At 45.1% G+C, this 15705-nt stretch overlaps 1 protein-coding gene across 1 annotated transcript in view; it reads right to left on the reverse strand.

Annotated features, from left to right (window-relative positions):
• Window positions 1-1232: 1232 nt before the first annotated feature.
• The window catches only part of LOC147881099 (26S proteasome regulatory subunit S10B homolog B), a 30088-nt gene continuing 15615 nt past the window's right edge, over window positions 1233-15705 (reverse strand). Inside the window, exons 3-10 of the mRNA XM_087402454.1 lie at window positions 3972-4091; window positions 3389-3687; window positions 3070-3156; window positions 2848-2934; window positions 2625-2762; window positions 2134-2325; window positions 1863-1961; window positions 1233-1707 (exon numbers count right to left, since the gene is read on the reverse strand). Coding sequence (XP_087258580.1) covers window positions 1633-1707; window positions 1863-1961; window positions 2134-2325; window positions 2625-2762; window positions 2848-2934; window positions 3070-3156; window positions 3389-3687; window positions 3972-4091 — 1097 coding nt within the window. The 3' untranslated portion in view covers window positions 1233-1632. The remainder of the gene's footprint in view (window positions 1708-1862; window positions 1962-2133; window positions 2326-2624; window positions 2763-2847; window positions 2935-3069; window positions 3157-3388; window positions 3688-3971; window positions 4092-15705) is intronic.

Genomic DNA, 15705 nt, shown 5'->3' on the forward strand with positions numbered 1-15705 from the left:
AACCCTTACCCTCAACCAATACCAATATTGGGCTAGCCTAGACTTAGCTTTGGTTCCTAATTTTTCTAGATCTTCAACTTAAGCAACCTTAAACCTAGTCACAAGTAAGTCCTAGCAAGGATGTAACATCTTGCCGAAGCATTTAGTAATCATGCCCTATGCATGTTAACTTCCAAGTTTCATTGTCCTCATCATGTGCTCTATGAAACCACCATAATAACATGCATTTCCTTGGCAAGGAAAACAAAGATGCCCTCCTTACACCCTCACATCACTTCTACACATGATGTATTATACAAAAAAAGTTCATTCGAGCTACAACTATTTAGGCCTCTACTTTAAGCTCATTCTTGAAAGCCTTCTAGATGTGCTCATCATTCTCAAATGTAATTCTGCATTGCATGCCTTTGATTATTTTTGTGCTGATACATACCACTTCAAAGAAGGTCAAGCATTTACACTGAGAGACCACCTTTCAAAGAAGTTCACGACCTAGAAAAAAGAAAGCAATCTTCACTTTTTGCAAATGTTCTATGTTTTTTCTCATTTTCTCATTGCACATTGGGAGAGGCATGGTGCATTCCAATCGACTGTCCTATGGCTTCCGTTTCTACGCAGTGTCACTGCATGGCTTCCGTTATTTCTATGTGGTGTCACTGCTTAAAAAACAGTACCCTTCCTTCTCCCTGTCGACTACCTTTCAATTTCAACCACAAACTTCAAATCACACGGTATGTTTCATTGAAAACCTCGATGGCCTTCGGTAGAAGCCCCTTCCCTCAAGATTCTTTCGTGATCCAAAGACACCGTGTCCATACTCTCCACACTCCAAAGGAAGGATGACCTCCATGCAAAGGATGACCACACAATGAAGAATACACTTGTACAAATGGATAACCCACCACTATTGATGCGGACGACTCATGCTAGTGTAGGACGGGAATCAACCCTGCCTAGGGGTCAAGAAAGCAAGGCAAGGGCAAGAGATAGTATGGAGTGGGAGCAAAGGAGCCCAAGCACGCACACACACGTGCGTGCGCACAGACCACAGAGGGTCCGGGGGGGGTAAATTTCAATGGGCTATTCAAAAGCACAATTTTTATGAAGCTTTTTAAGAAAGGCCTTATTTTACAAAAAGGCTCCAGAGTTTGCAAAAATAATCATTTTATGATATCACAACACTCTGTTCACCATCGCACAATGCAAGGTTAGATATTAAAGGAACTCAAATCTCTGAGGCCAAACCAGCCATAAATCTTTTTAGAAAAGCGGCTCATTCTTAGCCAAAAACCCCCTTAAAAGTTTGACGCCCAAAGACCTCTTTCACCTTGTGTCTCAAAGGACTATCACTTGAAGGGCCCTTAACTTGTACCACTTGAATCCAACCAGAAGAATATGTATCCAATATGATAAAGCTATTCAAGGAATCAACTCTTTCCAACTGAATTACAAGAGTTGCTAGAAATCAGCTCAAGCTGCACTGTAAGACTGAGGCCAGTGTTCAAAAATCCCCCTTTGAACAATCCTATTTTTGATTATTATGCAGAAACTTTCGTATCCACTGGTTAGAGATATTGAAAGGCTTTAGTTGGATTTCCCCGCTAAATCCATAAAGAAGGCTCTATGGCATGACTACTCCTTGCCAAAATCTGTGCTGTAATGTGCACTTGACTCCAGTTTCTTAGCATCATTAAGCTTTCGAACAGCCTGCACAAGCAGTTCATATATCAGAGCTGTAATTCATCCAAATGCACCTTTCAAATTCTAATGTAAAATCAGTCTCTCCAAATACGGGAGAAAAAAACATATTTAAAGCGCGAGAGATGCATGCAAAATATTGTCTTGTGAAATTGTCTTGCGACCTTCATAAAATCCTCTTGTATGACATAATCTCTATCTGCCCGAATGGCAAACATGCCAGCTTCCGTGCAAACATTCCTAAGATCCGCACCATTAAATCCCTGCACAATTCACTTTTATCAGGCATAGGAAAAGATGGGAAAAGGAAGCAACATACAAACCACATTCCTGACAACATTTGTGTAAAAAGGCAAAGGACCACCCTCCAAAAATGACTTATAATTTCAATGCTGAAACTCCAACATAAAGGAGTAACAGAATTAAATTTCTTGCCTCAGCAAGTTTAACAACTGCCTCATAGTCAATCTCCCCATGCTTTGTTATTCCAGATGCATGAATCTTTAAGATCTCCATCCTGGACTGCTCATTTGGCAATGGTATTTCTATCTTACGGTCTAAACGACCAGGACGAAGCAATGCAGGGTCCAACACATCTGGCCTATTTGTGGCCATAATCATTTTAACCTGCACGAGGTAAGTTCTGTTACTCATTACTCCTTAAAAGCAACATCACTGGATGTTGAAATCCATACATATATTTTTACAGATAGGTATACCTTCCAGATTGACAATTTTTCTTAAAAACAAAGGGGAGAAACAAAAGAGCTCTGTCTGTGTGAGAGTGTGTGAGTGAAAGGAGAAGGGGAAGGGGGGGGGGGGGGGGGGTTGTGAGGGGCATTAGACAGAAGAAGAAGAAACCAAAAAAATAACTTGAAAGGCAGCTAAAAGCAGAAAAGAAATGAAATCTGCTTCATTAGTCAAACCTTTCCAAGTTGGTCAAAACCATCTAGCTGATTTAGAAGTTCCATGAGTGTTCGTTGGATCTCTCGATCAGCACTAGTGCCTTCACTAAATCTCCGACCACCAATGGCATCAATCTCGTCCATGAATATAATGCAAGGCTGTCAAAAAGCACACAAAAAACAGTGTGTGTCACCCAAAAACGTCTCAAATGCCAAACCATGAAATAGAAAATTAAACAATTACCTGATGGTCACGTGCGTAACCAAACATCTCCCTAATGAGTCTGGCACTTTCTCCAATATATTTATCAACTATAGCACTTGACACCACCTGTTACAGAAAACTGACAGATTGTAGCCACTTCAGACAGCTCAACATTTTGCTTTAATCCTATAATCTGGTCATTTTCCATTTGATATCCAGCCGCAGCAGTTGAGCTCTTTTGCCAAATCTGTTCTCTGTTACCTTGAGGAAATTCGCATCGATGTTACTGGCAATGGCTCGAGCCAATAGTGTTTTGCCAGTGCCGGGAGGTCCATAAAGAAGCACGCCCTGAAACACAGTTAAGTGAGTTTTCCTTCAAAGCGAAAACATGGATATCAACAGAATGTTCAGATTTCTTCAAAGGATTGAAAAATTAACAAGCATTTCATCTTGTATTACACAAGAGTCCTATGTACCAAGCTACTTGTAGCCTTTTCATAAGTAAAGACATCTTGCTTTCATATTCGGCTTAAAATATTTGCATGCAGAAAAATAACAAAAGCACCAGCTCCAATCTTACCTTGGGTGGTTTGATGCCAACTCGAAGAAAAAGCTCTGGATTCATGAGTGGAAGCTCAATTGACTCTCGAAGCTCCCGTATTTGGTCACTCAACCCACCAACTGCAGAATAGCTCACGTTTCCGGGATCTTCGTGCAACATGTTGTAAACAACTGGATCCACTTCCCTTGGAAGAGCACGCATTATAGTCAATGTTGTCATGTCAAGTGCCACTCGTGTACCCGAAGTAAGCTTCTCCTTGTCAACTTTGTTACGACAGCCAACAACATATCTCGGCCCACTGCTCGCCTTGACAATCACTGTAAGAAAGCACAATAGATTACCCATGCCTTTAAACAATTCTCATGACAATTGAACAATGTACAAATGTGCAACACTGCTCCAATCCAATTGGCAAGTGTGTGATACATCCACATCAGCTCAAAATAAATTCCAAATATAAATAGGCTGGATTAATTTGTAAATTTTCAGATTAGTCCCACATTTGTCATAGCATAGTTTTGAGAACTCATAGGAGCTCTCTTATGAGAGGGATGATTACAAGGTCTACAACAAGACAAGTATTAAAGAAAAGATCACCCACAGCGTTCATTGTCAAGTTGCCGCAACACTTCACCAATGATCTGTCCTACACTTTGCAAAGCTTTAAGGTCATCTTCTGTTTTGTCAAATTCCTTCTTGACCGTCTTCACATTCTCACGTACTGCAGGAAAACATCAAACCCCCAATTAGACAATAATTAAAAATTGCATTGAACAACAATCAAGTTATGAAACAATCAATTCACTAAGCGAAGTAATGAAACAATCCATTCACTAAGCCAACTAATGAAACAATCTAGTCATTAAGGCAAAAATAATTGCAACAAAGTACAGAAGACAGATAAACTCATGACACCTTGTCCCTCCTATGCACTCACATGTGCTCTCCTACAAGGCGTAGGCCTGCACCATGTGGTGCTCTACTAGATTGGGGAACGCCTGCAGATGGACTGCAGAATAAACTGATTGAATATCCCCTCAGGGGCCCTTTTATAAAGCTGGTCTGCCTGGCCAACCACCCGGGACAGTCTGTAAAACCCATAGACCAGGGCCAACTGACTTCTCCAAGATCAATCTCCATTCAGGTTATCACCAAATCTGAGTACTAGAAGGTGATGAGTACAAGACAGCTCTTGGCACAATTACGGCCAATATGAATGTTTGGTCATGCCATTCAGGTTAAACAATAGCCCCAGCAACATTCATGACTCTATGAACGACATATTTTACCTTGATAAATTTGTCATTGGCTACTTGGATGACATCCTGGTTTTCAACAACAGATCCTCAGAGAACACAAACAACATCTTTAACAAGTTTTGGAAGCTCTCCTAGCAAATTCTCTCTACATCAATGTCGAGAAAAGTGAGCTCTTTTGGCTCGAATATTTGGGGCATGTTATTGCATCCCAGTTGATCCCAAAACGATCAAGGTAATTCGTAATTGGCCTACTCCAAAGAATCTTCATGATGTACGCACTTTTCTGGCTTGGCAAATTTCTATCAAATCAACGTCAGTTCTTCGAGATTGCAACACCATTGTCTGAACTTTTGAAAAGTACTATTACTTTTTCATGGCTTTCTGAGACAGAGTATAGCTTCCAACAACTTGAGCAATCACTCGATATAACAATGGTTATGGCTGTTGCTAACTCAAATCTCCCATCTAAGGTTATGACTGACACTTTCAACATAGCTATTGGAGTAGTCGTGATGCAAGAGAGTTATTGCTTTTGGTAGCCATTAACATTCTGACATCCCGACCACATATCAATTTGGCCAACTTTCAGATCACTAATGAGTACATTCGCAATGTGGTTGTAAATACTCTTCGCAGATTGCCCCAAGCCTCTGCTATGATAATCACTACTCTTTCTGTTGATATCTCAGATTCTTTCAAAGACATGTGCATGTTAAAGACTTCGGCACAGCAATACCAGGTTCTTCTAAAAGATCGACTGCCTCCTTCTAAACATGAGATTTACACAAATGACCTTCTGTATTACCAAGATCATATTTGTGTTCCTCATGAAAGGATGTACAACGCCTTCTATTGAAATAGCATTATGTAGTTTTATATGCAGCTCATCCAAGCATCAACCAAACATACATTAACTTATTACTGGCCTTAGATGAAAAGTGATGTCATCAAGATGGTAATGTCTTGCCAACAAATGAAAGCAAGCACACGCCTACCACCAAGACTTCTTCGACCGCAATTGAAAGATGGGAAAGCATGTCCATGGATTTTATTACAACCTTACCTCGCTCCTCTAAAGGTAATGAAATATTTCATCCTTTGCAAGAAGAGTCCTCAAGCTCTAGATGTCGCACAGTTATTTATACAACATGTTTTCCAACTCCACGGTTTGTTAAAGAACATCATCTCGTACCAAGATCCCAAGTTGACTCACTTTTGGATTGCTCTCTTTCACCTTTGGGCATAACAATACTCTTCAATTCAGCTTATCATGTCTTCAATGAAATGTTATGTCACTTCATTCAGTCAAGATTATCTTCTTCGAAACGCATACAGCAGTTGGCAATGGTGTTGGAAAGGTCACCTCCCCATCTGTAAGCCCCCAAATGAGGAGAGCGTGGGGGAGGGAGACCTAGGGCAGAAGATGCCCAGAGAAGAGAGAGAGAGGGGGCTGCCACATGGGCAGCACCTCACAAGAGAAGAAGGCTACAACAGATGGCACGAATTACAGTGCAGATGGCGGGGACAGCAAGCCCTAGATCTGACCTGGCAGGGCGCGATGACATCAGCAGTGTACGGCGCTGCACACGTGGCTGGAGAGAACCTGGCAGAGGGCAGAACCAGCAGGCCTGGTGGCGCAGCAAACAGGGCTGACAGTGGGCAGTGGCATGCCTTATATAGGCTGGGCCCTTGCCTAGATTGGAGGGCCAAAAGCCCTAGAAGTGTGGGCCAAAGGGCCCTAGTTTTGGAGCCCTTAAAGGGCTGGTTTTGGGGCAGACTGGTCGGCCCAAACAGACCAGCCAGTTGGCCCATTTAGGGCTGGCTGGTTGGTTAATTCAAGGGACCCTTGGGGACCTATAAAAGCAGAGGCCACAGGCCTCATTTAACATCCAGCAGTGCAGCTTCCAGCAGAGCAGAGAGGAGCGGCAGAGCACAACCCTTGGGGCCTACATCCAGAAGCTGAAGGAGTACCAGTGTTGCTGCAGACTTAGCTCAAGTGTGAGGCTGAGACTTTGGCTGTCTTCTAGGGCAGCAAGGAGCTGAGGTCAAAGGACGGAGAGTCCACATAAGCTCGAGGTGGAGCATGCAGGCTCGAGTCTAGAGATAGCCAACAGATAGGAGAAGGACCTTGTGGTAAGATCAGAGGACCACACCATTGGTGGGACTCTGCATCTCTCTCTCTTGCATTGTGTCCATAGTTTTGGACAGAAATATATATTTTGGTGGTTTCTCTATCAGGCCGGTTCATTGTCTATCGATGAGTCTGCACACCTATTTTATGCACATTAAGTAAAGAAGTTTGTGATTCCACACCCACACCACACTGTGTGAGCTCCTGGGCATTACTATAAGTCTTCTAATGTATGTACCCTCTGTTGGGTCATTTCTAACATGGTATCAGAGCCCAAGTAGGAGGCTCACAGGTGTGGGAGCCTGAAGGCAAGTACATTGCTGAAGGACGACCCTGATTCAGAAGCTCTTGGGAATCGACTTCCACGACTGGAGGATTGTGCCCTTGCGAGAAGGAGGGTGACTCAGGTTCAGTCAGGTGCGTTCAGAGTTCTGGTTTATTGAAATTGAGTTTGGTTGACTTTGTTGTGTGGTATAAACAACAGAGATGTCGACCTCTACAGCCTCTTTAGCCCCTGCTTTCCGTTCCTCCTCCCCTAGTTTTCTCTCTTTCACTATCCCTAACTTTGGAAAGTCTGGGAAACTGGACGGGACTAATTACCCGATCTGGAAAGTGAAGATCCGGAGTCATTTAGTGGCTTGGAAGTTGTAGAAGCTGACCACGGGAGTGGAGACGAACCCGGAGGACATGGTGGATAGGCAAGGGAAGATATTCATGGCAGTAGACAGAGAGGAGCTCGAAGCTTGGGAAGACAGAGATGCCCATGCCCTAGCAATAATCATAGGGACTACGACGGACTCCGTTCTTCCACATATCTAGCTGGCCGAGACGTCAGTAGAGGCGTGGGCCACCCTGAAGGATCTGTACGAGACGGACAACACCTCCCAGATTTTGCTTCTTTAGCATCAACTCTACAATCTTGATATGGAAGAAGGAGATATGGTACATAGCCATTTGACGAAGGTCAAGGTGGTGAGAGATCAACTGGCAGCAGTTGGTCAAGAGACGGACTCATGCCATTTGGCCTTGATGGTACTGAGGAGACTACCTCGAAGTTTCAAGAGCTTTGTTACGACTGTGACAGCAGGACAAAGGACCAAACCTCTGACGTTTGAGGAGTTGGGTCCATTACTGCTACAGGAGGAAGCTCAGGAGAAGGTCTACAATGAGGACAAAGACGACAAGGTGATGCTGGCGAAGGATTCCGTTGGCAAAGAAAAGGGCAAGCCTAACAGTGGCAAGTCCAAGAAAGACAACTCTGACGATGAGGGGACTTCTAAAAGGAAGCAAAAGAAGAAGTGCTTCTACTGTGATACGCTAGGACATTTTGCAAAGGACTGTAGAAAGAAAAAGGCGGATCAGAAAAACAAAAAGAAGTCTGACTCAGATTCAGAGGGAGAGGCCAAAGCAAATGTGGTAATCAAAGAGTTGTTCCTGATGACATCACCAAGTGTTACCGAGGTCAGATATGTTGATCCAGAAATCACAGTGAGGATGTCTGACATAGAGATGTGGGTCGACGAGGAGTCAGATGCCTTTGTGAAGGTGAAGGACAGCATGGAGCGCTTGGTACCTTCCAGGTGTGTGGCTGTCGACACTGACACGAGGGTGGATTCCATGGAAGGCCCTGGGGTCTCATGGTCAGATGGATGCTGCAATTCAGAAGGGGACAGTACAAGATTACACAGGCTCTTAGTGGGTGCCTCATTGAGGTACAGGGTTTGCTTTCCGAGCAAACACATAGGTAGTACAACAGTCTGGTATGTATTTGATATTTTGCATTTGAGCCTTTATAGCATGCTGTGGAGAGAATCTGCTCTTCATTTGTCTCAGGTGATACGAGATTGGAAGGAATTGGCCTTCTTCGAAGGCAGAAGGGGAAGTATTGGTGCTTCTTCAAATCTCGGATGCAGATTGCTAGAAGGTGATGGACAAAGAGTACTGAAGCCAGAAGAGTACCTGCTTGAGAACTCAACGAGAGTTCATGGTCCAAGTTATCTAGAAATAGTCATTGGTTGCAGACCTTGCCAAAGGAAGGACGGGTTGAAACAGACCCTCAGAGCATGGTGCCTGGAAGGCTCCAGGTTGTTCACTCATTATGAGGGGGACAACTGGAAGATCGTAACAGCTGGGTTGCTCGAGTTCAAAGGCGGGAACGTGACTGAAGGAGGTGGTGCCAAGAGGTACTACCAAAGATGGACCTGTGTACCAGGATGGTATGCGGAAGAGGAACCAGACCTAGTGGAGTAGGAGCCACTGGATGAAAAGCTAAGAACAGATTTCGACACCAAAAGGTTCCAGAGGACTACGACCAGGGAGTTACTGGAGCATCGTCATCGACATGTTGGCATTGCGCCTAGATGTGTCGGTGAGAGGGGGTGTTGGAAAGGTCACCTCCCCATCTGTAAGCCCCCAAATGAGGAGAGCGTGGGGGAGGGAGACCTAGGGCAGAAGATGCCCAAAGAAGAGAGAGAGAGGGGGGGCTGCCACATTGGCAGCACCTCACAAGAGAAGAAGGCTGCAACAGATGGCACGAATTACACTGCAGATGGCAGGGACAGCAAGCCCTAGAACTGACCTGGCAGGGCACGATGACATCAGCAGTGTACGGCGCTGCACACGTGGCTGGAGAGAACCTGGCAGAGGGCAGAACCAGCAGGCCTGGTGGCGCAGCAAACAGGGCTGACAGTGGGCAGTGGCATGCCTTATATAGGCTGGGCCCTTGCCTAGATTGGAGGGCCAAAAGCCCTAGAAGTGTGGGCCAAAGGGCCCTAGTTTTGGAGCCCTTAAAGGGCTGGTTTTGGGGCAGATTGGTCGGCCCAAACAGACCAGCCAGTTGGCCCATTTAGGGCTGGCTGGTCGGTTACTTCAAGGGCCCTTGGGGGCCTATAAAAGCAGAGGCCACAGGCCTCATTTAACATCCAGCAGTGCAGCTTCCAGCAGAGCAGAAAGGAGCAGCAGAGCAGAACCCTTGGGGCCTACATCCAGAAGCTGAAGGAGTACCAGTGTTGCTGCAGACTTGGCTCAAGTGTGAGGCTGAGACTTTGGCTGTCTTCTAGGGCAGCAAGGAGCTAAGGTCAAAGGACGGAGAGTCCACATAAGCTTGAGGTGGAGCATGCGGGCTCGAGTCTAGAGATAGCCAGCAGATAGGAGAAGGACCTTGTGGTAAGATCAGAGGACCACACCATTGGTGGGACTCTGGATCTATCTCTCTTGTATTGTGTCCATAGTTTTGGACGGAAATATATATTTTGGTGGTTTCTCTATCTGGCCGGTTCATTGTCTATTGATGAGTCTGCACACCTATTTTATGCACATTAAGTAAAGAAGTTTGTGATTCCACACCCACACCACACTGTGTGAGCTCCTGGGCATTACTATAAGTCTTCCGCTGTGTGTACCCTCTGTTGGGTCATTTCTAACAAATGGGCATACAATTTACATACAACCATTCTTTCCAATGCTATCAACAGACTCCTTTTCAAGCAACCTATGGACACAGACTGATAGTACTAACAAATTTGTACTTCCACATAGAGTGGCCTTAGCTCTTAGACCGTTCACGAAATGCAAAATATCCTACTACACGTCAGGGGTCAAATAAGCAAGAGGGTATCGAAGTAATGCCAATAAATGCAGATGTCATCTTGTGTTCAATAACAGAGACATGGTTCTACCATTCATAGCTCCACTTCGCTACAAGACAATACATGATGCATTTTCCACTAGGATCTAGCCCTAAACACAGTCCAGACACAATCAGCAAACCAAATTAATGATCAACAGGCGACACCTCTCCCAGTCCACCCCGAGCACGTGGGCTAGAGATATGACTTCCACAAGGCTATGCCCATAGCTCCCAGCTACACTACAATGCAGCAAATGGAGAGGTTTTGTACATATGCAAATCCTACACCTCCTCATTGCTCCTGTCCACAGCCGATGTCTGAGATACGAGGAGTCCTGATCCCTAACCTCGCTACTCCAATGTGCAGCCAGTTGTGAGGCATACAGTGAATAGATGATTGTCCCGTCCACGTGCCTATTTATACTTGCCCTCTGAACTGGCTGATCTGCTGCAGAATGACCAACAGTCTGTCAGACAACTAATGACTTGACCGACCAGTCTGCTCTTCCTCTGGTCAGCCGACCTGCATATGGACCTTTTTATGGCGTCCAAGTGCGTATTGTTGGGACTGGCCTAGCCCTTTTGCAATCTTCTACACTTGTGCCCGACCTGCAGTCTTCCCAGGCCCTGAACCAGCTTCCAACTTACCTGCAGTCTCCATGTTGAACTAGTTGACCAAGAGTCTGCAGTCAACCTGTCCCTGCAGCTGCCGACCATGCTACACACATGCGTCTGACAATCTATTCTGTCCATCTGCTCTGGCTGGTCTCTTCAATCTACCTACCCTTTCTCCCTCTGAACTGCTCACACCAAGCTCTGTCTGCAGCCTTACACGTGGGCCTTTCTAGCCACCGCTTTAGGCCTTCCACGAGCCTTCAGATGCTGCCCAAGTGGCAACCCTTTCCCTCCTTAGACCTGCCCCATGGTAGGTTTTGTAGGCCATCTCCTAGTGGTTCTAGTGATGCCCTATAAACCATGGTATGTGCCTTGTAGGCATAAATATAGGCACTTGTAGTGTTAGTGCCTTTTAGGCCACATAGGACACTTAGTCCTATGTGACACCTAGGACACTTAGTCCTAGGTCTAGGTACTTGTACCTTGTACTCCTTTTTCATTATCCAAGTTTGACGTGATGGCTAAGACTTGAGCGAGACTTTGCTACCTCACACTCTCTCTCTCTCAATCGATCCTACAGTGGTATCAGAGCAAGGGTCTACACTTGTCTTCCAGCTCTCCTCAGCTTCCGGAGTCCTCCATTGCTCATTGGGAGTCTGCTCCTTTGTTGGTCGTCACTGCTTCAGCCTGTTCGCCGTACAAACTCGTTGGACCTGTATCTTGCCTCCGGATTTGCATCTACTTCTTCCACCGTACAGTCCCCGTACGACTGTACAGACACCCGTACACACACCCTGCACACAGGACGTTACAGCTCCGTACCTACGCCGTCGCACAGCTCTGTACCTGCGTTCCGTACACTACACATATGCCGTACGTCATACATGATCCATACATCGTACTTCCATCGTACCTGATCCGTACATCGTACTTATCCCGTACCTGCTCCATACTATGCTCAGCACATGTTCCGTACATCGTACTGCTTCCGTACACGCATTGTACAACCTTCGTATAGGCATCGTACAGCCTCTGTACAGGTGTCACCACAATATAAATATCCTAAGTCAAAGTACAATTGACCATTTATTTGATCATAATTAAAGTGTTTTATATGTGTTGTTTATGGTCAAAGAGTTCTTTTAATGGTCAAGGGATTGACTATGGTCAAAGATACTTGACTCTAGTCAAGTAAACCTGACTTCGGTCAAGGAGACTTGGTTTATTACCAAGAGGGTTAACTGCGGTTAACCAGAGAACTACAGAGCTGACTACGGTCAGAGAGTGTTGACTTCGATCAACAAGACTTGGCATACGCCAAGAGGGTTAACTCTGGTTAACCAAGATGTGCCAACTTCGGTTGGAGAGACTTGGCTATAATTAAGGCGCCTCGACCCTTGGTCAAAGCTCCTTAATTATAATCAAGAGTGTTGACTCCGGTCAACCAGAGAATAAATATATTTTTTTTTATATTTGTTTAGGTGTGCACATGTATTCAATGGGGACGCCCACCGTGACTAGAATTAGTCCACAGTGTGTTATTTGTATGCAAAGCGCTAACAATTAATGGGTGCCATGGTGGTGCGCTTTAATTAATTGTTGCAGGTACTAGGAAGAGTTATTTTTCCTAAGCGCTACGGGAGCCTAACAAGCATCTAGGAGGCGATTCGTGTGACCAAGTGCTTTGAAGACTCCAGAGTGGCCCCTAGTGGCATGTAATAGGACTTAGTCTAGATTTTAGACAAGTGGCATGTTGCCAATTTGAAATGAGCTTGAAGCTCTTGTAATAAAAGGGGGATTTTTCACGTTTTGAATGTGTGTACCAGACAGCTCTACGCTGAATTTCTGTAACAGATTCTCTTCAAGTAATAAAATACCTTCGGGGGGTGAAGCCCGACATGTTGTCCTGGGCCCTAGTGTCTCTGTAGAGAGAGAGAGAGAGAGAGAGAGGGAGAGCTGAAAAGAAAGTGTACTTGCTGGTTATTACGAAGGAAGTTTCGTTCACAAAAATTACTGTCTCTCAGAGGAGCGAGATGGATTTCAAAGAGCATGATGGGGATTTCATTGGTATCAGAGCACCGTTATACTATCTTCTTAGACAGTGACGATCCAAGGAGTTGATGTGTGACTCTGCTGAAAAAAAAAAAAAATTAACGGAAAAGAAAGAGGCGCTGCTGTAATTTTACGACGGTACAGTTGGTCTTTTCGCTGTTTGAAGAGGACGAGTCTAAGGGGGTCTCGTTGCTGATCTCTTCCACACAGAAACAGAGCACTGCTGTTAATTGTGAGGAAGGAGAATACGCCGGCGATAACTGATACGATAGGCATCGTATGCACACGAGGAGCAGACGATTGCGTGCGCTCAAGGCAGAGGGCTAGGAGGGAATACTGATGCTGTCACGCGGGCACACATGGTCCTCACGCAGGACGTATTGTAACACGGCGTTCGCATGACGAGTAGCGACGAGGTGGCTCCGTCGACCATTTCCTTGCGCAGGGTGCCGGCATGATGCTGCCAAGGTATGAAACCTTTGGCTGTTGCTGACGTGGCCAGGGTGCCAGCTAGGAGGACACATGGCGCTGATTTGGCAGGCCTAACAGACAGATGACGTGGCAGCCAGCAGGTCCAGCTGACGTGGCAACCACACGTGCGAGCTGACGTGGCAGCCTAGTGGCATGCATGTGCAGGTGCTGATGTGGCAGTACATGTGGCAGCCAGCTCAGATGATGATGTGGTACTGACACATGGCAGACAGGTAGCTGATGTGGCAGACCCTGGGTTTATCCAACCTAACCTTGGTTAGTGGACTGGTTAGAGGTCCAGTTAGTTGACCCAACCAGACCAGTCTGGTCACTGTAACTAGATTGTGACCAGTCCAATTAGTCTAGTTGCAGACTAACCAGACCAGAACCAGTCAGTCTGGTTAGAGTAACTAGCCAGTTACTCCATCTGGTTACTGTTCTTTCAAAAAAAGGACAGTTGCAGACACTGTTTCTGCTAGCAGATTTCAACTGCCTGTCAGACTTTTACTGTCAGAAAAGCAGCAGAAAAGCAGAGAAAATAGAGAAAACAGAGAAAGCAGACTTTTACTGTCAGAAAAGCAGCAGAAAAGCAAAGAAAAGCAGAGAAATCAGAGATTTGCAGAAAAAGAAAATGCATGCCTTTGTACACTGGGAAGATGAATCAGATGCTTCTGAGTGCTTTTTGCAGTAGCCAGAAAAAGGGCAATACAATTGTTGATGCTTTAGCAATTTTGTGGGTTTATGCTTTGAATTGATAGCCCAATTACTGGCACAAGTTGTGAATGCAAGACACCTCTTGTTGAGGTATTTTTTTTTCTGTTGGAAAAGCAAAGGTAGTTGTGCATCAGTTACCTACACGGTGTGTGAAAAATTTGCAGATCTCAGAATATGGATCAATCACCTATCCAGTGGGATTCACACGATAGGGATGTACATCCAAGACAGAGAAGTGTGCAGCAAACTCAACAAGAATTTGAACAGATGGTACGTGCTCGTATGCAAGAGATGGAAAATCTCAGAAAAGATCCAAGGGCTCAGCATTTGTTTCAAGCAGAAGCTATGCCTAATATAGCATATGACGTGCCAATACCAGAGGCACACTCTCGCGTACAACCAAAGAGAGAGAGATCTCATAGGGGAGGAAGAGAAGTGTGCAGCAAACTCAACAAGAATTTGAACAGATGGTACGTGCTCGTATGCAAGAGATGGAAAATCTCAGAAAAGATCCAAGGGCTCAGCATTTGTTTCAAGCAGAAGCTATGCCTAATATAGCATATGACGTGCCAATGCCAGAGGCACACTCTCGCGTACAACCAAAGAGAGAGAGATCTCATAGGGGAGGAAGAGATCGAGGCATCATCACCGATCTCCTAGTCCATCACCGTCTACCTCGACTTCTGTATCTTCTTCTTCCTTATCAGATAAACCATCCAGGAAAAGAAGGAAACACAAGAAGTCTAGGAAGAGAAAGTCTTCCAGAGAGACCAAGGAATTTAAAGAGGGAGGTAAATCTATCAAGTTTATGACCTACAATGGACAGTATGGTCATACAGACAAAGCATTGCAGTTCATCAGGCAGTTTGATGCTGCATTCGCACAGAAAAGTTTTCAGAATCCTCCAAGTTAAGAATGGTCAGTTTGCACTTGACAACAACAGCTAGTGCATGGTGGAGTGCACAGACCACAGATGGGTCAGCCCCAAGGAAGTGGAAGGACTTCAAGAAAGCCTTCTACCAGCAGTTTATGCCTAAACAATTTAGAGACCATGTTCTTCAAGATTGGGACAGTTTGCATATGGATGCAGGAGATACAGTGGATGTGTACAACCAAAAGTTTTGGGATGCTTATTTGCAGGTTGCACCTTTCAAAAAGATCTCCAAAGGGACCCAAATGAGAAAGTACAGAGCAGGTCTCACTCCAAGAATTCAGGCAGTAGTGAATGCTTTGGGGGCAAAGAACATTCAAGACCTTATGCATTCAGCTTCAGTAGCTAGTCTTGTGCCGTTACAAGATCCATCTACAGTGCTATCCTTGCATGCAGGACATGCTGATAGAAAGAAAACTGATTTTTCAAAACCAGAAAAGAAAGAGTACCCCAAGGCTGAAAAGAAAGGGTTTCAGCCTCAGAAGCTGAGGGGTACTCAGTTTTCAAAGGCTTATAAAGGCAAATCTCTATTCA

The sequence above is a fragment of the Dipteris shenzhenensis genome, chromosome 31, assembly GCF_047967505.1.
Source record: "Dipteris shenzhenensis isolate YYH24624 ecotype China chromosome 31, Dip_SZ_1.0, whole genome shotgun sequence".
Lineage (NCBI taxonomy): Eukaryota > Viridiplantae > Streptophyta > Polypodiopsida > Gleicheniales > Dipteridaceae > Dipteris > Dipteris shenzhenensis.